We start from the raw sequence: 26,573 nt of genomic DNA, 5'->3' as shown, positions 1-26,573 counted from the left end.
ATCCTCTCATCCTCAAACACACCTCCTCCTATATATACACAGTCAAACCAACATTTATTCACACACCTTCAACATTTCTCACATTATCTCAGTTTATTCGCTATAGTTTAGAAAATGGTGATAAATATGAGCAGAACTCAGTTGATATTTGACTGGTTTTGTCCGTCCTTCTGTTAGACTGTCTCACACATGAATTATGTTGAATATCTGTCAGCTGTTAAATTTAACTACACAATTAGATAATACCAGTTTAGCTCAAGCAATGCTTCATTTTGTTCAGTCTGTGTGTAAAAAGAGCATTAGCAATTAAAGAAAACACACTTCAGCAAAACATGATCAGCTCAAAGTGTCGGAATATTTTGCTCTCCTCACTTACATAAATGAACTATAGTGTCCTGCACACACTAGTGAAACAATATAAAAAATTATATCTGGTGTCTGAATAATTTTTGGTTTGACTGTACATCTTCCCTAACGCCAGACAGATATAAATGATACATAATACATACATTAATGTTCTCTGTATTGTTCTGCAGTTTTACTACTTTGGTATTGTCCTGAGTTCAAAAAGCATCTCATAACTATTGTCACTATGAAAAACATGCACATCCACTAAAAAAAGTCACTTTAGGTGAAAAATCATATATTTGATAGTATAAAGTACATTCCTCATATTTGTTGGCTACTTGTGTTGTTCCTGATTTGTAAGTTGCTTTGTATAAACCCTCTGCTAAATGCATGCAAATGCGGTGAAGCCTGTGGTCAGCGTCTGCAGTTTATAAAAGATGAACAGAAATCAGGAGGCCAGTTATAAACAGCCATTATCTGCTCAGACTGTGTCTAAAGAACTAGTCCGATCAAATCATAATCACAATAACTGATGGATGTGGTCAAACTCCACTTGTTGTGTTTTAGTAAATGGCCATTGCTGTGGAAATACTGTACCAGAGTCATGCAAACCAAGCTTGTTTGAATCTGGATTTGACTGTTAAGAGAGCGTGATGACCAGCGTCTGCTCTCTGCCATATGCATCTCTTACAGTCGCGTACAGTATTTTGGTACAGATGTGTAGGAAATCATGGTCAATTTACACAGTTAATGCCATTATGTAAATATATACACCCATAGAAAGACGCCACTGGCCGACAGACACTCCCAGAAGAGAAGTTTCCATGTTCGGCTTTTTAACACTGAACCTGTAGATACCAAACCTTAGGCATTAGGGGTATGTTCATGTATATTTCATGACAGAAATTCCCAAACATCCAAAACCATGCTGTGTTCTGGGCTTAATGTGCCTGTTGTATGCGTGTAGCCTATATATGATGGTATTCTGACCACCTGAGAACTCGTGAAGAGCTTATAAAATGTATAAAGGAGTCAAAACAGCAGCGCGAGATGTGGTCAAAAAAGACTAATTTTATCTAGTGGAAACTTTTGGTACTGCAGCCGAACAAAATCTGACTGAAAACTACATATTTGGAACAGAACTGGTTTAGATTTCATGACTTTCATGATTTCATATTTTCTTGCAGTTTTAGAGAAAAACGCGTTTTTGAAAATACAGATTTCATATGCAAATTTTAAGTAGTATTTTTGCGCATTTTTCATAACATTAAACGTAATATTCTGTAACTTCTTTTTTAAACTTTTTTCACTTCAGCAATAATCTGCCGAGTGTCGTCTTTAAAAAGAGATCAAACTTCAGTTTGTCGCTCTAAAGCGTTCAAGATTTACCACAGTTTGAGTTGTAAATGTAATTTTCAGGTCTATGCTCAAAACGTGAATAAATGGATTATAAAAACAGCGTAAATATAATTTAGTACCATAAAATCCCCTAAAAATACAAAATATTAAATAAAAAACATTATGAAACTAAAATAAAGTACATTCCTTTCATTGAAATGAAAAATAAATAAATATAGGTAATTTTTGACCGACACACTAAGAGCACCAGATGTCAAGTGTCAAAATATCTGCAATATCATACACGTGTTGTGTGGGGGGACATTAAGCGCGACAGATGTAGATCTGCAAAAGGACTCTTGACATCTGTTGTCATGGCAACATGTCAAACTTTAATAATCTTTTCGGGTGTTTTTTGAGCCTCTTAGCATGCTTCAAGTTGCATGAAACTCGACACACACACACACACACATCAGAGTTGTCAGCCAGTAGACATGGCCAAAGCCTCAGGATGAGTGTAAGAGGGGCTCTATAGCGCCACCTTTTGACTAAAGTGGGAAGCTGGTTTTACCTACAGTCACCAACTCTGTACACGTGACCCTGGACCACAAAACCAGTCACATGGGTCAATTTTCTGAAATTGAGATGTACACATCATCTGAAAGCTTAATAAATAATCTTTCCATTGATGTGTGGTTTCTTAGGATAGGACAATATTTGGCCGAGATACAACTATTGAAAATCTGGAATCTGACGGTGCAAAAAAATCTAAACATTGAGAAAATCTCCTTTAAAGGGGGGGTGAAATGCTCATTTTCACTCAATCTCCTGTTAATCTTGAGTACCTATAGAGTAATATTGCATCCTTCATATCTCCAAAAAGTCTTTTGTTTTATTACATTTTTAACAGAAAGATAGACTGTACCGAGTCTTTCCGGAAAAAACCGAGCGGCTGGGGGCGGGCCGTGTGGGCGAAGCTTAGCTGTGCTAACGCGCCAAGCTAGTGACAACACACAGAGACATTTGTTCAACAAACAGTTTTACTCACCGTCCGGTTCCAACGCACGACCGCGAACCTTTATCTTTGTGACTGCTCGATCCTTAAGCATTAGACGATCTGCAAATCCGTAGATCTGGGCTTTGTTTATAAAACAATCATCCTCGAAATGCAGGGAACAAACAGTCTACACAACTCCGTTTATGCTCAGGAAAACAAACTCCATCCACGGGTTCCTTAACGCTGGGTTCTTTGGGAATCTGTGCAGGGTTGTCTTGCCCTGGCAACCAAAAACACACTTCTTTGGTGACATTGACTTCCCAAAAGCCGGGCAGGGCGCTTTGATGGCGAACTGCTTTCGCTCTCTTGCTCTGGTCTACGAGTGCGCGCGCGGCCGCGATCTTACCGGAGAAGTGCCCTTAGGACCCATATAAGGAAATTCCGCCCTATCTTACGTAAGACAGAGCCATACTCGAAAAAAACTTTCCGAAGCTTGTGACAAACCGGAAGGAGTATTTTTGGAACAAAAATACTCCTTCAAACGTACAACTTAGTTTTTGAAACTTTGTCCATGTTTAGCATGGGAATCCAACTCTTTACCAGTGTAAAAAACTCAGTATGCATGAAATAGCATTTCACCCCCCCTTTAAAGTTGTGCATTTATGTTCCTGACTGTGCTGCATTCACTCACACAAATAAATGTTTTATATATTTATTTAAAGTAGGAAATTTACTAAATATCTTCATGGAACATGATCTTTACTTATTATCCTAATTGATTTTTGCCATAAAAGAAAAATCGATAATTTTGACCCATCCAATGTATTGTTGGATTTTGCCACAAATTTACCCGTGCGACTCGTGATTGGTTCTGTGATCCAGAGTCACATATTGTTCTCATTGAGCCAGACAACTTTCTAATTTAGAGTCACTGAGTCTGACCAACAGGAAGTCAGATATTTTTATTTGAATGTGGATTTTTTTTTAATCAAGCTCTGAATTTTTAAAGGGGTGGTATAATGCCCTTTCCACAAGATGTAAAATAAGTCTCTGATGTCCCCAGAGTGTGTATGTTAAGTAGAAGCTCAAAATACCCCACAGATATGTTTATATAGCATGTTAAAGTTCTCACTTTTTGAGGGTGAGCAAAAACGCACCGTTTTTGTGTGTGTCCCTTTAAATGCAAATGAGCTGCTGCTCCCGGCACAGGGGGCGGAGCTTCAAGAGCTTGTGTCTTTTCACCTCACACACAGAACATTTCAAAAACTTTTAGCCTTTTATGTTCAAACCGAAGTCAGACAATGATGGAGAGACTCGAGAAGAAGTGACAACATGTAGAAGCAACAGGACATTTCTGAATGGTTAGTTGATGAATTTATGTGTAGTTATCTTCTAGTCATTGATTAGCATATTCTGTCATGATACTATAAATCGTGTTCAGGGGCGGGGTTTATGTAAATTTTAGGGTTGCTGATGTCAATAACCCGGGAGGTTGTGTAGTTCCTACCAGCCGTTTGTTGTAGTCCTTAAAAAGTGAGTGTTGTAACTTTGCAGATGTTGTTTATGCTCAAACAGCAACATTACACACTAATTAAAGTTAGAAAAGTCAAATCATAATCAACCACCCCTTTAACTACTGGTCCAAAGGCTGTTATTTACAGATTGCAAACGGCTATTGGATATCTTGAACGGTGTTGCCAGGGCGAGGGATTAAAGGAAGGACTATAAGGGAAACCGGAAGTGTCACATATCTTCAAATAAACTATATTCCATTTCACTTCTATATAAAATAATACAAGTCACGGATAATTGCGTGACAGGTATGATTAGTTTATGGCACTTCAATGGAATCCGAATATTTTATATATCCGAAAAAAAAAAATCTCTCAGATATAAGGTGTCCAAAATACAACTTACAATGTATTTAATAATATATATATATATATATATATATATATATATATATATATATATATATATATATATATATATATATATATATATTAAATACAAAGTTTATAATGGCTATTATTGTTTAATAAATAATATTTTATATTATAATGTTGGCGTACTCGGCGTATCTAGAAAAGGTCTGATGGGGGTTTATCAGAATAATTTTGCGTGAAAAGGTTGTATTTGTTTTTTTAATGAAATTTCATGTAGTCAACATTTGAAGTGGATCAAAACCTTTCAAAGTTGTACATGAATTTTGAACAATACCCATTCTTGTCTTAGCACAACTTTGATGAACTTTTTTGATCCACTTCAAATGTTGAATGAAAAGGGGCGGAGCTTCATAAGGTCTATATAAAGAGCTAATTAAATACTAGCAAGGGGGCAGTAAAAGAGGACTGTGGGAAACGTGTGTGTGTGTGTGTGTGTGTGTGTGTGTGTGTTTAATGCTAGTTTTGGGTATTCATCAGTGTAACTAGCTTCTATAACCTTAACACAAAATAGCACTTAATGTGATATTTTCTAGATATTTGATGATTGTGGCGACTAACTTACTAACTTTATTGTAGGAACAGAAACTAGTTTGAGACTGTTATTTAATAGCCTTACCTTATAATATTTATTCATCAGAGTTAGTGGTAACACTTTACAATAAGGTTCATTAGTTAACATTAGTTAGCATGAACTATGAATGAACTGCACTTATACTTCATTTATTAATCTTTGTTAATTTCAACATTCACTAATACTTTATTAACATCTTGTTAACATTAGTTAATGCACTGTGAACTAACATGAACAAACAATGAACAGCTGGATTTTTATTAACTAACATAAACAAAGATTAACTTATACTGTAACAAATGTATTGTTCATGGTTAGTTCATGTTAGTTACTACATTAACTAATGAACCTTATTATAAAGTGTTGCCGTGTTAGTCATATTCTTACAATTTAAGTGTATGTTAATAGCGGTACGGCGCTTGTGCGTGTCAACCATTATTGAAAAATAAATTAGCTTTGTTTAAATTCCTAAAAAACGTGGATCACGGCTTAATGACCAAACCAGTCGAGAACCACGTCAACTAACCACTGGATGCGCTGAGAAAACCCTTGACCCAGAAATAAGGTTTAAATGAGAAACTAACAAGTTTTATTTTTAATTTCACTTAACTTTTATTAAAAAAAAAAAAAAAAAAAACTTTTTTGATTGAACAATACAAGACTACCAATCCAGAATGAGCAAAAGAGTATTAAAGGGAAAAAAAATAAGTGTATGTTTACAATGTGTGTGTGTTTGCGTCCCCTCGATTTAGAAAAACAGAAAAAGCACAAAGTGAATCATTATGTGCTAACGTAAAAGCCATGAACTATTCAGAAACGAGCAGGACTGGCGAGCGAGAGAGAGAGAGAGAGAGAGAGAGAGAGAGAGAGAGAGCGAGAGAGCGACATGAGCCGGAAGGATGAGTGTTACTTAAACACCAACACTACGTCACATCTACGCTTCAGAACAGCGCTCGCGCACACACACACACACACACACACCTGAGGGATGTAACGCAGGAAAATCCACGTCCATCCGCTGATATGAAAACCACTATCCTACAGCACACACCAGCGCTGGCCGACGCTATTTACATCAGACACACTGTGTGTGTGTGTGTGTGTGTGTGTGTGTGGGGGTGTGTGTGTGGGGGGGGGGGCAGTAAAAGAGGACTGTGGGAAACGTGTGTGTCTGTGTGTGTGTGTGTGTGTGTGTGTGTGAGTGTTTAATGCCGCCTCTTCTTCTTGCTGCTGGGCGGTGGAGCTGACGAACGGCCCTTCCTCTTGCGGTTGTTTGTATCCTCTGTGTCCTCATATTGACTCTCTCGATCAGCTGATGGAAACAACCAAAAACACCAATCACTGTGTTGTATAGGGTGATAGATCAGGAGGGACATTTTTTTTTTTCCATGCACTGGTCAATTTTGGGCTGATTTATATGGAAGCTTGTCTCCGCCAAAATGAAAAATAAAAAAGCTAATTGCGACTTTTTCATCTCACAATTGCCTGATATAAAGTCAGAATTGTGTGATATAGTCAGAATTGCGAGATATAGTCAGAATTGCGTGATATAAAGTCAGAATTGTGTGATATAGTCAGAATTGCGTGATATAGTCAGAATTGCGTGATATAGTCAGAATTGCGTGATATAAAGTCAGAATTGCGTGATATAAAGTCAGAATTGTGAGATATAAAGTCAGAATTGTGAGATATAAAGTCAGAATTTGCGTGATATAAAGTCAGAATTGCGAGATATAAAGTCAGAATTGCGTGATATAAAGTCAGAATTGTGAGATATAGTCAGAATTGTGAGATATAGTCAGAATTGCGTGATATAAAGTCAGAATTGCGTGATATAAAGTCAGAATTGCGTGATATAAAGTCAGAATTGTGATATATAGTCAGAATTGCGTGATATAAAGTCAGAATTGTGTGATATAGTCAGAATTGCGAGATATAGTCAGAATTGCGAGATATAGTCAGAATTGCGTGATATAAAGTCAGAATTGCCTGATATAAAGTCAGAATTGTGTGATATAGTCAGAATTGCGTGATATAGTCAGAATTGCGTGATATAAAGTCAGAATTGCGTGATATAAAGTCAGAATTGTGAGATATAAAGTCAGAATTTGCGTGATATAGTCAGAATTGTGAGATATAGTCAGAATTGCGTGATATAAAGTCAGAATTGCGTGATATAAAGTCAGAATTGCGTGATATAAAGTCAGAATTGTGATATATAGTCAGAATTGCGTGATATAAAGTCAGAATTGTGATATATAGTCAGAATTGCATGATATAGTCAGAATTGCGAGATATAAAGTCAGAATTGCGTGATATAAAGTCAGAATTGCGTGATATAAAGTCAGAATTGTGAGATATAGTCAGAATTGCGTGATAAAGTCAGAATTGTGAGATATAGTCAGAATTGCGTGATATAAAGTCAGAATTGTGAGATATAAAGTCAGAATTGCGTGATATAAAGTCAGAATTGTGAGATATAAAGTCAGAATTTGCGTGATATAAAGTCAGAATTGCGTGATATAAAGTCAGAATTGTGAGATATAGTCAGAATTGCGTGATATAAAGTCAGAATTGCGTGATATAAAGTCAGAATTGCGTGATATAAAGTCAGAATTGTGATATATAGTCAGAATTGCGTGATATAAAGTCAGAATTGTGATATATAGTCAGAATTGCATGATATAGTCAGAATTGCGAGATATAAAGTCAGAATTGCGTGATATAAAGTCAGAATTGTGATATATAGTCAGAATTGCGTGATATAAAGTCAGAATTGTGATATATAGTCAGAATTGCATGATATAGTCAGAATTGCGAGATATAAAGTCAGAATTGCGTGATATAAAGTCAGAATTGCGTGATATAAAGTCAGAATTGTGAGATATAGTCAGAATTGCGTGATAAAGTCAGAATTGTGAGATATAGTCAGAATTGCGTGATATAAAGTCAGAATTGTGAGATATAAAGTCAGAATTGCGTGATATAAAGTCAGAATTGTGAGATATAAAGTCAGAATTTGCGTGATATAAAGTCAGAATTGCGAGATATAAAGTCAGAATTGCGTGATATAAAGTCAGAATTGTGAGATATAGTCAGAATTGCGTGATATAAAGTCAGAATTGCGTGATATAAAGTCAGAATTGCGTGATATAAAGTCAGAATTGTGATATATAGTCAGAATTGCGTGATATAAAGTCAGAATTGTGATATATAGTCAGAATTGCATGATATAGTCAGAATTGCGAGATATAAAGTCAGAATTGCGTGATATAAAGTCAGAATTGCGTGATATAAAGTCAGAATTGTGAGATATAGTCAGAATTGCGTGATAAAGTCAGAATTGTGAGATATAGTCAGAATTGCAAGATATAGTCAGAATTGCGAGATATAAAGTCAGAATTGCGTGATATAAAGTCAGAATTGCGTGATATAAAGTCAGAATTGTGAGATAGTCAGAATTGCGTGATATAAAGTCAGAATTGCGTGATATAAAGTCAGAATTGTGAGATATAAAGTCAGAATTGCGTGATATAAAGTCAGAATTGCGAGATATAAAGTCAGAATTGCGTGATAAAGTCAGAATTGCGTGATATAAAGTCAGAATTGTGAGATATAGTCAGAATTGCGTGATATAAAGTCAGAATTGTGAGATAGTCAGAATTGCGTGATATAAAGTCAGAATTGCGTGATATAAAGTCAGAATTGTGAGATATAGTCAGAATTGCGTGATATAAAGTCAGAATTGTGAGATAGTCAGAATTGCGTGATATAAAGTCAGAATTGCGTGATATAAAGTCAGAATTGCGTGATATAAAGTCAGAATTGCGAGATATAGTCAGAATTGCGTGATATAAAGTCAGAATTGTGAGATATAAAGTCAGAATCGCGTGATATAAAGTCAGAATTGCGTGATATAAAGTCAGAATTGCGTGATAAAGTCAGAATTGCGTGATATAGTCAGAATTGCCTGATATAAAGTCAGAATTGTGTGATATAGTCAGAATTGTGTGATATAAAGTGAGATAAAAAGTCGCAATTATCTTTTAAAATGTTTTATTCTGTGGCGGAAACAAGCTTCCATAGATTTGTCTTTATTCAGATTAGTGGAAAGATAATACCCAAAACAAACATTTAAGTGTTTAGATTTCAATTACAATTCATATCATTAAAGGCTCAAACTGAGTTTTCCAAACTCCTCTGACAGAGGAAAACACTACTACTAATATAATAATGTAAAAATTAAAAAATAATAATACTAAATTATAGTGGTATTACTCCAAATAAGCTTAATACTAATTAAAGAAATGAAATATTAATAAACATAAAATAAAGCAAAATGTATTTACTTCTATCAAAAACTAAATCTTTACTTCAAATAACCTAAATACACATTGATCTAAAGAACATTTTATTCCTAAAACATTTTTATTTTTTATCTGTTTTACAGTGTTTGATGATTTATGAAGTGATAAAAAGAGGAATTTTGAACTTGGCTTTATCCCAAAGTTTACATTTCTGTTCTAAAAATGTGTGCAAATTAATGCATATTAAGTAAGTAATGCATCATTAATGCACCATACTATACCATAACAATAACTAACAAATCCTCCAGGAAGTGACATCATTCTGGAAGGAAAACAGTGGATTGAACTCACCTTTCCTGGCTTCCTCCTCCAGTTCATCCCAGTCTTTCCCACTCTCCTCTTCGCTGCCCAGTGACGCGCTGTAATCTGAGATCAACAATCACATGATCACTCAGACAACCAATCAGGAGCTTCCGCAACCAACTAACCAATTACACAGGGTACGGCTAGCTGCACGTGGCCGCCATTTTGGATTTCGGATCAGCGAGTGTGTGGGTAGACACTTCCGGTTTCGCATTACGCCCGGTGCAGGGAGCCGGAGAAAGCCGAAAATGATCGTTCATAGTTGTTTATAGAATCAATTATCACTTAAAATACTACAAAGATCCATATTACTATCACACGAGCCAATGGCAATTAAATGCATGGATGCATAGTCAGATTAATGAATGAAATACAACTGTTCACGAACAGAAGCTTGTGTTTGACTCATGCTGCATACACATACGCAATGACAGTTATGCCTACTGTAAATATAGAGTTAACTTACAACTACGATTAGAGTTGTTTGCATAAAAATGCACCGTGAACATTCACACGTTTGACCTGTGATCGGCTACAATTTATCTCCATAAATACTATTTTCTCAGTTCTGCTCATATATTTTCACTTACTTACATCAATTGCTCAATCAATATTATCATAACATATTTCACATTTACATTTTTAACTGTAGGTACCACAAACAATTGAATATAGGTAAGTTTGTGTATATTTTACACGTAGTAAAATACTGTACGTGCTGCTTATAAACACCAGACAGATAATGATTCATGATCTTTACTCATCTCACTTGCACAAAATAAATGCAGTAATAGAAAGCATAGAAACGCACAGGTGAAATACACTGAAAATTATATGCATTTAAAAATTTGGTCGGGTTGAAGTGATCCGTCCGGATCTTCTGCATCCACTCAGCCCGTACCGCAGCGACAACGGGGAATGCATGAACGCTGACTTCTATGGCAAGCCGTTTTAACTTTTATTCATTTCCAGGATATGAATCCTTGATATCAACAATTCAATTTTCACTAGCTAAAATTATAGTTATTGATATCAGGAATTAGATTTCTACTAGTAACAATGGCTATTTTGTTATATCAGGAATTACATTTCCACTAGTAACAATGCTAATTCTTGATATCAACAATTAAATTTTCACTAGTTAAAATGATAATTCTTGATATCAACAATTGAATTTCAACTAGTAAAAACTATAATTGTTGATATCTGTAATTGTATTTTCACTAGTGAAATGTCACCATAGGCTGCCATTCAAAATCAATTGTTGATATCAAGAACTGATTTCTTACTAGTTGAAATTCCAATTTCACATATCAGAAATACAATTATCACTAGTAAAAACCTTTATTTTTGATATAAAAAATTCAGTTGTCACTAGTGACAATGTTAATTTCTGATATCATGAATGTGATTGTTACTAGTAAGAAAGCCATTTTAGATATCTGAAATAATATTGATATCAGAAATACATTTTCAGATATCAAAAATGAAAAATTTTGCTAGTAGCAATTCAATTGTTGATATCAAGAATAGACATTTTTACTAGTGACAATTGAATTATTGATATCAGTAATTTGCATTTTTACTAGTAACAATGTAATTATTGATATCAAAAATTATATTTCTACTAATAAGAAATCAATACTTGATATCAACAATTGATTTTGAATGGCAGCCTATGGTGACATTTCACTAATGAAAATACAATTACAGATATCAACAATTAAATTTTTTTATATCAAGACTTGAATTGTTGATATCAAGAAAGTAAATTGTTGATATCAACAATTCATATCCCGGAAATGAATAAAAGTTAAAACGGCTTGCCATAGACTTCTCTGTTGTAACGTGACGAAACGGTGCATAACGGCACACAGCGATGAAGTGCTGAGGCTGTCACCCTCTGAAAGGCAAGTCGCCTCTCTTGAATCCTAAAAACACTCATTGTGAAAAAATATCTCTGTGGTAATGTGACTCGGTCGCTGTTGTCTCCCGCTCTCGCTGTCACATCACCGGAAGTTTTCACCGGAAGAACTGGCCCACACACTCAAGGTCGAACGCCAACGGCCGCCATATTGTGCATGGAGCGAATTCCAGGACTTTCAAGCACTACTTTTTGGTTTTCAAGGACTACAATCAGAGATTTCACTTATCAAACAATATCATTATTATCTTTCAAATTCTAAAAAAGGCAATAAACAAAAAGGAACTAATAAAACAAAATGGTAGGAATAAAGTGCAGCACAAGCAACGTATGCAACTGTGGAAACTACAACCGTTGAAAGGATACCGTGATAAAGAAATCGCTTTCCAGATTCAAACTGATTTTTCCCACATTAATGTTTGATTGACCTGAAGAATGAAAGCTGTATCATATACTTGGGTATTTATATGAGCAATACCACACTCATAGCCATGCGAAATGTCTATATATCAGACAGGCTGCAGTGTTCATTTTTTCATGAAAATATTGTCTCAAAAACATTAAGCACTCATTTCATATATATTGTCTATCAATAATTCAAGCACTTTTCAAGAACCTCTTCATAAAAATGTCTGCTTTCAAGGGTTTTCCAGGACTTCAATTTCAAAAGGTCAAATTTAAGCACCTCGTACGAACCCGGGTTCGTCGGAAACCACCAGCTCTCTACTGAAATGAATGGGATTGTGTGAACAGAACTCAGTTATAGGAACGATCCACCAGGATGGTCACCCGAGAACTAACGGCTCCCATAGGAACGTTTTCCTGGTTGCGTTCGCAGCGCCAGTACGAACTCTGAGGTGACGTGAGACGCGCTTGTTGTTGTGACTTTTATTTTGACGGCGCTGAGAACGAGTGTTCATTAGTGTACGATCTGTCTAACGGTCCTGTCTCATACGTTACTAGATAGAACTGTTAAACAGTCCCTCCAGGATTTCACGATTTTTTTGTGTGATTTTTGCGATCAAAATGACTGATTTTGTGGTGGTAATTTCCAGAAATTTGTGAAAAAATTTGCGATTTTTATATTTTATAATTAGGACATCACATTTACCATAAAAGTATTGTGTCAGATGCACAATAGTCATACATGACACAAACAAAATGCATAAAGCTTGTTTATTTTGGTCTAATCAAATTCTCATCAAATTAACTTTTAAAACAACCTATGGGCACAACCAGGAACATCCAAGAAATGATTTAAATAATCAAGTAAACACTCAGTAATGAAATAAGAACAAAGGAACAAATAACAAAAAGAAACAAAACAGGACAAATAAATACAAGGATACAGTTACAAACAGAGGATAATTTAGTTTTTTTTTTAATTGTGCTGTAGCCTATTGTTGTTGCTTGATTAACATTAACAACACTGACAACAGCAGGTAAATTAGGTTACTGTCACTTTAAGACCTACTACAGTAATGACAAACGTCCCAATCAGTTATTACTGATAGTTTTACGTAAATACTCGCCAAGATGACTATTTTGAAGTAATTGTTGCTATGTGTATTTGTTCAAGCACTATAAAGACAATTTACGCTGACAGGCGGTGACACGCAGTCAGTCACACACACACACGCACGCACACACACACACACTGCAGTCAGGCAGTCACTCGGTCAACACAAAACAATTTACCCCCACTCTCGTGCAATATATCAGGATATTGCTTAGCCCGCTCCTTGGCGCTTATGTGAGAGGGCAGGTGAGACAAATTTTCTTTCGCCATGTTTCTGACAGACCGCTCACAGACATAACGTTGCGTGCGCAACATCTGTATCCACGTAAAATGCATTGAAACTTTAATTAAACTTGAGATATTTCAATTGGGTGATTATAATTTAATGTTTTGTGAGGTCTTTTTCATTTTTGTGATTATTTTGCGGTTAAATTAGGAATTATGCAGGATCGCAAAAAAATGCGACAATTTGTTGATTTTGCGTTGTATTCAGCGATCGCGGAGTCGCGAAAAACTGGAGGGACTGGTTAAAGATAGACAGTAGACAGTGATGAAGACGACAGTGATGAAGAGTTATTAGCGTATGATATGATTAGCGATTCTCTTGGTCTCCTCAAAGTTGTGTGTGATTTTCTCCCCAGTGTAAAGGTTGAGAGGTTCATCTATCACTGTTTTACATGTTCGTAGAGTTTCTGGAGTAAATATATAGGCTATAATCTGTGTGTTTAAACAGCTTGTTTTTAAATGGCGGGTACTTGTGTTTCGCGAGTGTTCGGCCACTCAGCGAACCCTACCGCCATGGATAGTTCCTATAGCGCTGGTTTAGACCGACTCTGAAGTAGGAGTAAATTAGAACTAAACTCGTTCCTAGAACAAACACGCCGACATCCGGGAACTTCCGCCAATAGCTCTAGGGACGATGAAAAGGTTCCTCCGGTGCGAAAGCCCCTAATGCAGCAAGAGTGAAGCGAGCCTTACCATTACAGGAGTCCTCGGTCTCAGAGGAGTAATCTTCATCACTGTCCTCCTCCTCCTCCTCCTCCTCATCAGCCGAGGGGTTGAAGGTCTCGTCCTCCATCTCAGACTCCGAGTCGTCCTCCGCTCCGCTTCCCTGAGACACACGGCACAAACGCCAACACCGTTAATCACCGGGGGAACATTTAAAGAGGACCTGTTTCTCCACACTCATCTTTCTCCACATCAGTGTTTCTGAACCCCTGAGACGCCTCCACTGTAGTCTTGAGTTTCTTCCGGGAACGAACACGTCACAATATTCCTCATTACAGCAAGACGTCTCACCTCACTCTCGGGGTCGAGGAAGGACCAGCCGCCCTGCTCGAAGAAGCCCTCGGGGTCGTCCACTATAGTCTTCATGATCTTGGTCCAGTTCAGAGACTGGACGCCCTCGGTGTACTTGATATCACACGAGCTGCACACACACATTCACTCTGTTAGCATTAGCCATTTACCAATATTTTTTTTAGATGGCAGATGCCGACATCATCTATATTGGCTGATATGTTTAATTTAAAGGTGCAGTGTGTAATATTCAGGAGGATCTGTTTACATGCAATATCATTTACATAACAATGTTTTCAGTGGTGTATAAAGACCTTACATAATGAAGCGTTGTGTGTTTATTAGCTTAGAATGAGGCATTTATCTCTACACACACCGCGGGTCCGCTTACATCCACATGTTTCTACGGTGGCCCTGAACGGACAAACACGTTTCGTCACTCTGTTGTTGTTCGTGTAAAGAAGCGAGCTAAAGTCAGCGGATAAAACACTGACACAATGATGAACAGGTGACAATAATATTCGCAATAACATCGTTTTACTGAATAATTAAGTAAACCTAATTTCTTAATTTGTCTTTGTAAAGAAACATCATTGTTTAACTGGCTACTCTCTGCTGTCTCAGACGACGACATCACTTCCTGTCGGCCACCGTAACTTCTGTTGGGTGCAATTCACAACCTCACCACTAGATGCCGCTAAAATCACACAGTGCACCTTTAAAGATAATAGATAACATGAAAACAACTGTTGCACATAAACGTATTTATTTTACATGTACATCCAGTGAAAATCTTACTTGAGCCACTCTTTGATGGGATCCAGAGAGTTGACGGGCACGGCGTTGATCATGGTGACTTTCTTGTTGTAGTCTTTATAAACGATGACCACGTCGAAGTTCTTGAGGTGGAACTGGACTCGCTCGAAGTGAACCAGCTCTACCTCGTCGAGCGTCACCACGAACGGAGGCTGCGAGAGAGAGGCGGGGCGTGAGAACGGGGGTGTGTGTGTGTGTGTGTGTCGGTTAGGGGTGGAACGGACCAGCTTACCCCACGGTTCGCCACTCATGCGATTCGCGGATTGACTACTAAATTTAACCATCACAGAGTGAAAGTTTATAATTTGGACGTGTTTTGTCTTGCCAATTTACACATTCAAACAATTTTAAATGCAGAAGAGGCGAAAACTCGTGTTATCTGCACTTATCTGCCTTAAAGTGACAGCAGCCTAATGCTCCTGCTGTCATCCGTGTCGCTAATGTTAATACATATAGATTTATCTTTGTTAAAGCTGTATTTTGTCGCTTTCATTTCTAAAGGGAACAGTATTATTTTACATTTGAACTTCTGTACCTGAACACTACTGTTAGACTTTGCAAGTTTGTTATTTAGTATTCATATTTAGTATTCTGCTTGTAATTTGTTTATTTGTTATGTATTTTATTACCGACTGTCCACTTGTTTTTAATACTGCTTGAACTTTATCAGTTAGGCTAGTAGTTCTTAATGTAGTATAAAAAAAATTAAAGTGAGCCTTAAGTAATAAATGAAAAGCAAAGTTACACCCTCCTCTATATGACCTGATCCGTGGCTCAAAAATCGTAAATGATCCGAACCGTGAATTCTGTGATCCGCTCCAGCACTAGTATGGGTCGTGTGGCGCGACACTCACCCACTCGGTGACGTTGCAGAGCGAGCTGGACGTGGGCTGCAGTAAACAGGTGCTCCTGTAGGGGGCGCCCTGGAACCTGAAACAGTGGAGAATAACGGCTTAGAGCGCTCAAACCAGGAGCAATCTGGGACAAAGCCACAGGGTATCATTCACTAATAAGTACATGGATCATGCGTATTGATATGCACGGGAAAATATCTCACGAAAACGTTCTACTTCATGTACGTATGCACAGGAGTTTGTTCTTAAACTTGATCCAATGTTAAAAACCATCTCTATAGAAGGGCTTTTTGCAGAAACCTCACTTTATCGCCTTTTGTCACTTTCATTTGCTTAACGCTTGCATTCTCCCTCAAAAGTTTCGCGTTCCCGTGGCAAATTTTGCACGAAACTTGTTAACTTCAGTTAACTTAAACTTTTGCGTTATCCTGATAAACTACATTGAGTTAAGCAAAAAAACAACAACAAAAAAATAATTTATTAACCCCCCAAAAACTCTTTTGCATTAAGCAACAAAAAAAAACAAAAAAATACATAAATAAAAAAAATGTTAAGCCAAAAAAAAACTATTTTGCATCAAGCCAAAAAACCTACTTTGTGTTAACCCCCCAAAAAACTTCATTTGTTTTTGCGTTAACTCAAAATACTTTGCGTTCCCCAAAGAGTTAATTCTTAAAACTTTTGCGATAACTCGTGTTCGTTCACAAGTTTTGCATTTCCCCAAGAAACATTGCATTTGTGTTTCAAGCTTCACTCACAAAAGTGAATGTGACCCATTGTTTTGATTGAAATCTTATGTGTGTATGGGAACACTCAAGCATGTTTGAGCTTCATTTCATCTTTAGCTCACTCACCCGAGATCTCTGAAAGGGACCTCAAACTCCAGCTCTTCCTTGGTGAGAGACTCCACCTTCTCGATGAAGTTCTTGAAGGCGGATTTGAGTTTGTGTCTCATCTCTCGCTCCATCTGTTCTGCGTAGAGGTCGTCGCGGTCGTGCATGTGCTGGTGTTTGCCCAGATCCGTCGTGATCTCGCCCACCTCTGTGTAGAACTGCACGTCTGTGTGGCGCTTCTTACCGAACATGATGGCGTTCTACGACACACACAAAACTGAGTTAAATTCAGCCAATGTACTGAGAAACAGAAGGAAAAACAATACAGAAAATATAAAAAAAGAATAAAAAAAATTACAGAAAATATAATATAAATTAAAAACAAAGAAAATAAAAAAAGTAAAAATACAGAAAGTAAAAAGAATTATTAAAAATACAAAAAAGAATTAATATTACAGAAAATATAAAAAAAATATTTAAAATACATAAAATGTAAGAAATAATTAAAGAATACAGAAAATATAAACATTTAAAAATACATAAAATATAAGAAATTAAAAATACATAAAATATGAAAAAATTTAAATACAGAAAATAAGAAATAATTAAAAATACAGAAAATATAAACAAATATAAAAAATACATAATAAGAAATTATTAAAAAATAGAAAATAAACAATAAAAAATACATAAGGAATTATTAAAAATACAGAAAATATAAAAAATAATTAAAAATGATGCATAAAATATAAAAAATGTAAATACAGAAAATATAAAAAAGAATTCAAAATATTACAGAAAATATAAATAATAATTAAAAAGAATACAGAAAATACTTAATTAAACCTATTAATAAAAGCTACAATAGTGCATCACTGCTAGTAAAGTGACCCACCTTCAGATGGAAGTGCAGCACAATGATCATCTCCCCGTCGCAGGGCTGGAATACGGCGTGTTTGATGTTGTTGTAAAGGATGTCGACTTTATCTCCGCGTACTGACGTGAAACGGAAACCTGGAGACGCCAAGACAGTCAGTCTTTTGAGATTGATGAACTTTTATTTGATAGAGATGTATTGAATAGTTTGTTAGGAGACAATTATTGCAATTAATAAGTTACATTGTAATAATACGACTGACAAATGAAAAAAATTATCCAAAAAATTTAAGCTGGAAAGTTTTTTTTATTATTACTTTGAGTGTGAAACATCTTTTTAAGGCTGAACTATTTGGGATTTTTACAGTTGTAGTTTAAAATACAATTATTTTTGTTAAATACTCAATTTCTTAGTTTTACAGCATTTTTTTTTTGACAAATTTAGTATAAATTAAATAATAAATTGTGACTTATTAAATAAAATGCTAAATTAAATTAAAAAAATATTGTAATATTGTAACTGCTGTACTGTAAAATAAGAAATTAATTTAAAAAAGGATGTTATAGTACAACTGTAAAATTACAATACTAATACTCACATCTTAAATTCTTCATTTTCAATTGTGAAACCAGACTTTTATTTTGACGGGTTGGATGTATGAAACTGACAATCACAACACACCATTTGGATTTTATTGCGATATATGGTGCAGCTCTAATACAATCGAATATCAGCATTATCAGTTGTTAAAAACCCACATTAAAAGGGATAGTTCACCCAAAAGTTAAAATTAGCCCATGATTTACTCACCCACAAGCCATCCTAGATGTATATGACATTCCTCTTTCAGACGAACACAATCAGAGTTATATTTAAAAAATGTCCTGGCTCTTCCAAGCTTTATAATGGAAGTGAATGGTTGTTTCTGTTTTAAAGTCCATAAAAGTGCATCTATCCATCATAAAAGTGCATCCATCCATCATAAAAGTGCATCTATCCATCATAAAAGTGCATCTATCCATGATAAAAGTGCATCTGTCCATCATAAGTGCATCTATCCATGATAAAAGTGCATCTATCCATGATAAAAGTGCATCTGTCCATGATAAAAGTGCATCTGTCCATGATAAAAGTGCATCCATCCATGATAAAAGTGCATCTATCCATGATAAAAGTGCATCTGTCCATGATAAAAGTGCATCTGTCCATGATAAAAGTGCATCTATCCATCATAAAAGTGCATCTGTCCATCATAAAAGTGCATCTATCCATGATAAAAGTGCATCTTTTCATCATAAAAGTGCATCTATCCATGATAAAAGTGCATCTATCCATGATAAAAGTGCATCTATCCATGATAAAAGTGCATCTATCCATCATAAAAGTGCATCTGTCCATCATAAAAGTGCATCTATCCATGATAAAAGTGCATCTTTTCATCATAAAAGAGCATCTATCCATGATAAAAGTGCATCTATCCATGATAAAAGTGCATCTATCCATGATAAAAGAGCATCTATCTAGGGCTGGGCGATTAATCGAAAAGTAATCGAAATCGACATTCAGAACCTATAATCGATCAAATTTTCCAAGGTCGATTATTTCGATTACTTTCCCTTTAAAACACTACCGCGTGTGGAGTCACGTGACCCCGCTGCCTTACATTACGTTATTCCGCCGACATGTCGAGCATGGAGAGCTTAATCACTGAGACAACTGAGCAACAAGTGCATACCAGCTACTAGCTCCCCATCAGAACGGGTTTTCAGTTCGGGCGGAAACATTGTTACATGCCTCAGGTCCTGCCTGAAACCTGAAAAGGTTAACATGCTCGTGTTTCTTAGTAAGAACTTAGAGTAAATTCATGTTCATATAGTGACATAACAAGATCGCTAAGATTACCTCATGCAACAGTGTATTTTCATTACAACAATCTGTTGTTTACATTGATACATTGCACATTAAAATATTTGTTTACAGTATATGCAAGAAACGCACTGTTTAAAATATTATTTACAGGATATACAAGAGTTGTTTTATTTAGAAGAGATACTGCTTATTTTCTACTTTTAATAAGAAAAACATTGAAAGTAATTTATTTTGTTTCCAAAAGTGCAAGTTATTTATTTTTACTTTTTTATAAGAACAAAGTGACTGTTCGTTTTAGGCAATGTGTGCTTTAATTTAAGTTGTTTAACATTGATGTTCAATAAATAATCATAGATGGTAGATAGTGTGTGTTTCCTTCAATTATTTTAAAATCAAGTAATGCACCCTTCATTCAAAAATCTCTCACTTGTAATATGTGAGCATATTTACTGTAAAAAACTTGTCAGTGAACCATGAGGGCAAAAAAATAAAAAATAAATAAAATAATCGTTCATTAATCGTAATCGAGTTAAAATGTTCAATTAATCGAGATTTTGATTTTAGGCCAAATCGCCCAGCCCTACATCTATCCATGATAAAAGAGCATCTATCCATGATAAAAGTGCATCTATCCATGATAAAAGTGCATCTATCCATGATAAAAGTGCATCTGTCCATCATAAAAGTGCATCTGTCCATCATAAAAGTGCATCTATCCATCATAAAAGTGCATCTGTCAATCATAAAAGTGCATCTGTTCATCATAAAAGTGCATCTATCCATGATAAAAGTGCATCTTTTCATCATAAAAGTGCATCTATCCATGATAAAAGTGCATCTATCCATCATAAAAGTGCATCTGTCAATCATAAAAGTGCATCTGTCCATCATAAAAGTGCATCTATCCATGATAAAAGTGCATCTGTCCATGATAAAAGTGCATCTATCCATGATAAAAGTGCATCTGTCCATCATAAAAGTGCATCTATCCATGATAAAAGTGCATCTTTTCATCATAAAAGTGCATCTATCCATGATAAAAGTGCATCTATCCATGATAAAAGTGCATCTGTCCATGATAAAAGTGCATCTGTCCATCATAAAAGTGCATCTGTCCATGATAAAAGTGCATCTATCCATCATAAAAGTGCATCTGTCCATCATAAAAGTGCATCTGTCCATGATAAAAGTGCATCTATCCATCATAAAAGTGCATCTGTCCATGATAAAAGTGCATCTATCCATCATAAAAGTGCATGTGTCCATCATAAAAGTGCATCTGTCCATCATAAAAGTGCATCTGTCCATGATAAAAGTGCATCTATCCATGATAAAAGTGCATCTGTCCATCATAAAAGTGCATCTGTCCATCATAAAAGTGCATCTATCCATCATAAAAGTGCATCTATCCATGATAAAAGTGCATCTGTCCATCATAAAAGTGCATCTATCCATGATAAAAGTGCATCTGTCCATCATAAAAGTGCATCTGTCCATGATAAAAGTGCATCTGTCCATCATAAAAGTGCATCTATCCATGATAAAAGTGCATCTGTCCATCATAAAAGTGCATCTGTCCATGATAAAAGTGCATCTGTCCATGATAAAAGTGCATCTGTCCATCATAAAAGTGCATCTGTCCATGATAAAAGTGCATCTATCCATGATAAAAGTGCATCTGTCCATCATAAAAGTGCATCTATCCATGATAAAAGTGCATCTTTTCATCATAAAAGTGCATCTATCCATGATAAAAGTGCATCTATCCATGATAAAAGTGCATCTGTCCATGATAAAAGTGCATCTGTCCATCATAAAAGTGCATCTGTCCATGATAAAAGTGCATCTATCCATCATAAAAGTGCATCTGTCCATCATAAAAGTGCATCTGTCCATGATAAAAGTGCATCTATCCATCATAAAAGTGCATCTGTCCATGATAAAAGTGCATCTATCCATCATAAAAGTGCATGTGTCCATCATAAAAGTGCATCTGTCCATCATAAAAGTGCATCTATCCCTCATAAAACTGCCTCTATCCATCATAAAAGTGCATCTGTCCATCATAAAAGTGCATCTGTCCATCATAAAAGTGCATCTATCCATCATAAAAGTGCATCTATCCATCATAAAAGTGCATCTATCCATCATAAAGTGCATCTATCCATAATAAAAGTGCATCTGTCCATCATAAAGTGCATCTATCCATAATAAAAGTGCATCTGTCCATCATAAAAGTGGCATTATAAAAGTGGCATTATAAAGCTTGGAAGAGCCAGGACATTTTTTAATATAACTCTGATTGTGTTCGCCTGAAAGAATAATGTCATACACACCGAGGAATGCGTGAGGGAGAGTAAATCATGGGTTCTGGGAGAGGTATCCCTTTACCGGAGCGCTAAAGCCCTCTCACCGTTGGTGTGCGCCTCGAGCGAGCCCTGCATCCTCTTCTGGGCGATGTTGGGTCTGATGTAGAGGTCTTTGAGTTTGGGGTTGCTGCGGTTGAGGTTGATGACGAGCGAGTCCTGCTTGACGATGCCCTCCTTCTCCTTCTCCTCCGCCTCGCGGGTCTTGTAGCGCTTCTGCACCTCCTTGATGATGCGGAAGGCGTTCTGCAGGTTTGTGGAGGGAACCGAGTGATCGCCCGGGGATTTCAGGTTAGACGCGCGGTACGTGCTAAAAGAGGAAAAGAGCCGCGAGTGAAACCCAATGTTGTTCGTAAGGTCATGCTTGAAGTCAAGTCAAGTCTCCATTTATACAGCGCTTTAACAATATAGATGTTTCACAGCAGCTTTACAGTGATAACAGGAGATTACAGTAACAGAGAGTGTTCAGGCTTTACAGCAGATCTAGAGTAAAGTTATTGTCCAGATAAAGTTAGTTCTGATTGATTCACTTCCGTTGTAAAGATCATTAGTTATTAACTCAGGGGCCGCTAACACACACCGCTCACAGAAAACCCTTAACGCGCTCCGGCCGCTCTCTCACACAACAACAGTGTTTGGGGCTTGAGAACATAAACTTTGAAAACAAGGTGCAGGCGTTGAATAATTTTGAAAAAAAAAAAATGTATCAATGTTTCAAGTTATCAAGTTTAAACCTAAACCCTTTCCCTGATTTGGTGTTCCGGGTCAGAAATGACCCGCCTTTTAAATTGTAAATCTCTCATTACGCTGTATTATCAGAATATATTGTATTTAACCGTTTTTTTTTTTCAGCTTGTTTTCATTTAATTAGCACAGGTTTTGTATTTATTTTTGGAACTGATTGATCGTAGGATAAACCGTAAAATTCATAAGTCAACACCATTGCGGAGTATATATAGTATATAGTGTTTCTGACGTCACAAACTACCTTCTAACCAATCAGATCAACGTCTGATCGTTAACCAGTGGATCTCTGAGCTGAGTGAGTGAGTGGAGGCGGTGCTCATTTGCATATTCATAGAACCGCGCATACTAAATGAGGCAAGGGTGTCGAGTTACATTCAAGCAATTGTTTCCAAGGAAAAAACTTTTAAATGTGTCATTTTGGTGATTAAAGATGAGTTTTAAGGGAGAAAATTGACTACAGGGGGACTTTAAAAGATTTTGAGCAATTTATACACATTGTTTCATGAATCAGGCCCAACGATGGACTTCAACATCATGAAATCTCTTACATCTCTTTGACAAACGTGGCCTCTGGGTTTGGGAAGATGTTGCCCTCGTGACGCCCCAGCGAACTGCCCGGCACGAAGAAGTTTATCCTCAGATAGGTGTAGTCTCCTTCCACTGACATACTGATGTTCTGCACACACACACACACACACACACACACACACACACACACACACGAGAGAGAGACTCAGATGAGGCCAAAACACGGGCCAGACTCTATCTTCTTAAGCAAAAACATTTCAGATAAATCAGTTTGTAATATTTCGTTAATATTGTTATTTCATATATCGGTAACACTTTGCAATGAGGTTTATTAGCGAACATTAATTAATGTATTAACTAACATGAACTGACAATGACCAACACATTTGTTACAGTATTTATTAATCTATGTTAATATTAGTTAACATAAAATACAGCTGTTTGTTCATGTTCGTTCACAGTGCATTAACTAATGTTAACTAATACAACCTTTGATTTTAATAATGCATTAGTAAATGTTGAAATTAATATTAACGAAGATTAATAAAATGCTGAAGTATTGTTCATTCTTAGTTCATGTTACCTAAGGTAGTTAACTAATGCACCTTATTGTACAGTGTTACCAATATATCATGATATATTCTTAGGAATATTTGGTGAATCTGGCACCAGATGTACATCAGCGAGAGGTTACCTTGATGGTGGCGATGTGAAAAGGTGTAGCGATGCCAAACACGGGCATGATGACCGTCTCGTACTTCTTATCGATGAAGATCTTCATGTCTCTGATGTCCTTCTCCCGGGGCATCTGGGAAACGTTCTTATACGACACATTGGACTTTCTGGCTCTGAAGGGGGAACATTAGGAGAGAAGAGCGTTTACAATCGATGCTGGTTGTATTTAAATGTATTGAAGTTCACTACATGACACACAGATTCAACATTATAACAGAACACTTTTTATAAAATTCAACTTAGAAAAAAAAATGTATATTTACAATTGCATATCATCATTTTGACCCGAAATTAATTTTTTTTAAAAGTAACTTTTTTTTTAGTTTTGTGGTTGAAATTTAAAAACGAAACAAATCCTCCACTCGCGGGTCAATCTGACCCCCTTAGGAATGAATGGCATGAGAGGAATGCTTCAGTACACATAGAAAAACCTAAAAATGCTCAAAATCCAAACTAAAAATGCTGAAACTTTTTTATAATGTCTACATGTGTATCTGAATGCACACTGAAGGAAAACTGACTTTATGACCCAGAGGAACAGCTCGTTTGCTCCATATAGAGCTATAAGCCCATCTAGAGTCATTAAATATCCTGTTATATTATTATTTTTCCACAAGAGGTCGGCAAACACACACAATGTAAGATATTTTGAGCTGAATTAAAAGGGTTATGCATGAAATTGTGAGTTATTTTGAATTTAAGTTGAAAGAATGTGAGGAATGACCATTTATTTATTATTTATTGATCAAATCTAGTCATTTAAAGGTAAATAAAATAGGAAAAAAATAAATAAAATTGCATTAAAAAAAAAGAGAAAAAAAAAATCAAAATGAAATAGAATAAGCTTCCTGGACAAAAAGACAAGAATAATTTTAGGGCTTCGGGTCGTTTTTGTGTTACACAGTGCGAGCGAAGGATGAAGGGTAAATGTACTTGTGATAAAAGTGTGTTTTCTGTCTGGTTCCTTCTCACAAGTAAGTCCTTTAAAGTTTGATATGATAAAAATCATTGACTCATGAAGTTAAAAACTGACCAGACCAAAAACAGACAAGATAGGGGAGAGGCGGGACAGTTGAAACACTTTTCAGATAAATGTCGTTTTCTAAGATTAGGTTACAGATAGATTTTTTATTTTTTTGTGATTAACAACTCACATATGTGTTCTCTTAGTATCATGTGTTATTCGGTACAAATATAGAATGATTTAAGGAAAATATGACTTTGAACGGGAGTTGTGCTTTGTTTCAATCGTCCCGCCTGTGCGGGACGGTTGAAACACAGGGGTGGGACGGATGAAACATAACAGTTTAAATGGCAACTATTCATCTAATGCTTATTTTTGTGAACAACACCTGACAAGTAACTTATGTACATATTGTTACAAACATATTTTGTAATTTATTTTCATTTAAAGGTTCATATTAACCATTTTTGTTCTGTCGCCCAATAAACAATAGGCGATAAGCCTATGCGCATTTTGTAATCTTTCTAACAGGCTATTTTGACGAAGACAGACAAATCAGTTTACAATTAATTTTCTTACATTTCTTCCTTGAGTCATATTGAGTGTTTGCTAGTTGAATAGCCTGTTATTATGAAGAAAACGAGGCCAACCAGAAGACGATAAATTAAATTTATTGAATATTGAAGATTGGACAATCGATGATTATTACAGAGATAGCATGTGTTGCGTAATTGAAAATTAATTTGCATTAAAAGAAACACAAGTCTAGAAACAGTATATGAATCTATGAACAGTATAGGCTATGACCAGGTTTAACGTGCAGGACGCGCGGTCGTGTTTCAACAGTCCCAACAGCGCATCCTGTCATTTAAACCTATTTTGCTCTTAAACTAAAAAACTCTGATATTGCACACTTAAGGGTGTGTTGCAGTACTAATACACCTGCCGTATTATCATTACAATGGCACATGAAACAATAAATCCAACTTGTCAGTCCAAAAAAAGTACCGCACGAAAGAATTCACTCACCGCATTCAAAAACAGCTTTGCGGCTTTAACTCCAAAACGACACGACGTAAAGAAGAAATGTTTTCGCGGGTATGTTAGGCATTGCGTGCTGTACATGCTGACGAAATTTGACGTACATGACGTGAGTGGTTTTCAAGGAAATCTCAGTGTTTCATCCGTCCCGCGTTTCAATCGTCCCGCCTCTCCCCTACTGATATTTTCAATAAATGACCACGAGTTAATTCAGTTTTGAGACCCTATTCACTCTACTTGGTCAAAAAGAGTAAACGCATATTTTTCCCATCACAGGATTTACATCAAATTATTCGTTATTTTGAAATTCTTGTGTTTAGGTCAGACTAGC

The 26,573-nt window shown here is 36.1% G+C and overlaps 1 protein-coding gene across 3 annotated transcripts in view; it reads right to left on the bottom strand.

The window, feature by feature from the left end:
* Positions 1 to 5,016: 5,016 nt before the first annotated feature.
* supt16h (SPT16 homolog, facilitates chromatin remodeling subunit) overlaps positions 5,017 to 26,573 on the bottom strand; it is a 41,466-nt gene continuing 19,909 nt past the window's right edge. The window contains exons 14-25 of one of the 3 annotated variants that reach the window (XM_079865908.1): positions 24,197 to 24,350; positions 23,523 to 23,650; positions 22,275 to 22,537; positions 18,011 to 18,129; positions 17,137 to 17,375; positions 16,283 to 16,358; positions 15,411 to 15,580; positions 14,613 to 14,742; positions 14,292 to 14,424; positions 9,859 to 9,933; positions 6,406 to 6,512; positions 5,017 to 5,059 (exon numbers count right to left, since the gene is read on the bottom strand). In XM_079865908.1, the coding sequence (XP_079722034.1) occupies positions 6,406 to 6,512; positions 9,859 to 9,933; positions 14,292 to 14,424; positions 14,613 to 14,742; positions 15,411 to 15,580; positions 16,283 to 16,358; positions 17,137 to 17,375; positions 18,011 to 18,129; positions 22,275 to 22,537; positions 23,523 to 23,650; positions 24,197 to 24,350 (1,594 nt within the window). In that variant the 3' untranslated portion in view covers positions 5,017 to 5,059. Of the gene's footprint in view, positions 5,068 to 5,773; positions 6,513 to 9,858; positions 9,934 to 14,291; positions 14,425 to 14,612; positions 14,743 to 15,410; positions 15,581 to 16,282; positions 16,359 to 17,136; positions 17,376 to 18,010; positions 18,130 to 22,274; positions 22,538 to 23,522; positions 23,651 to 24,196; positions 24,351 to 26,573 lie in introns of those variants that run through there. The other 2 variants (XM_079865909.1, XM_079865907.1) reach the window with 2 other exon arrangements.

The sequence above is a fragment of the Squalius cephalus genome (genome assembly GCF_949319135.1).
Source record: "Squalius cephalus genome assembly, chromosome: 3".
In the NCBI taxonomy this organism is placed as follows: Eukaryota; Metazoa; Chordata; class Actinopteri; order Cypriniformes; family Leuciscidae; genus Squalius; species Squalius cephalus.
The sequence above is the reverse complement of the archived record's forward strand: the minus strand, read 5'-3'. Positions and strand labels throughout refer to the sequence as shown.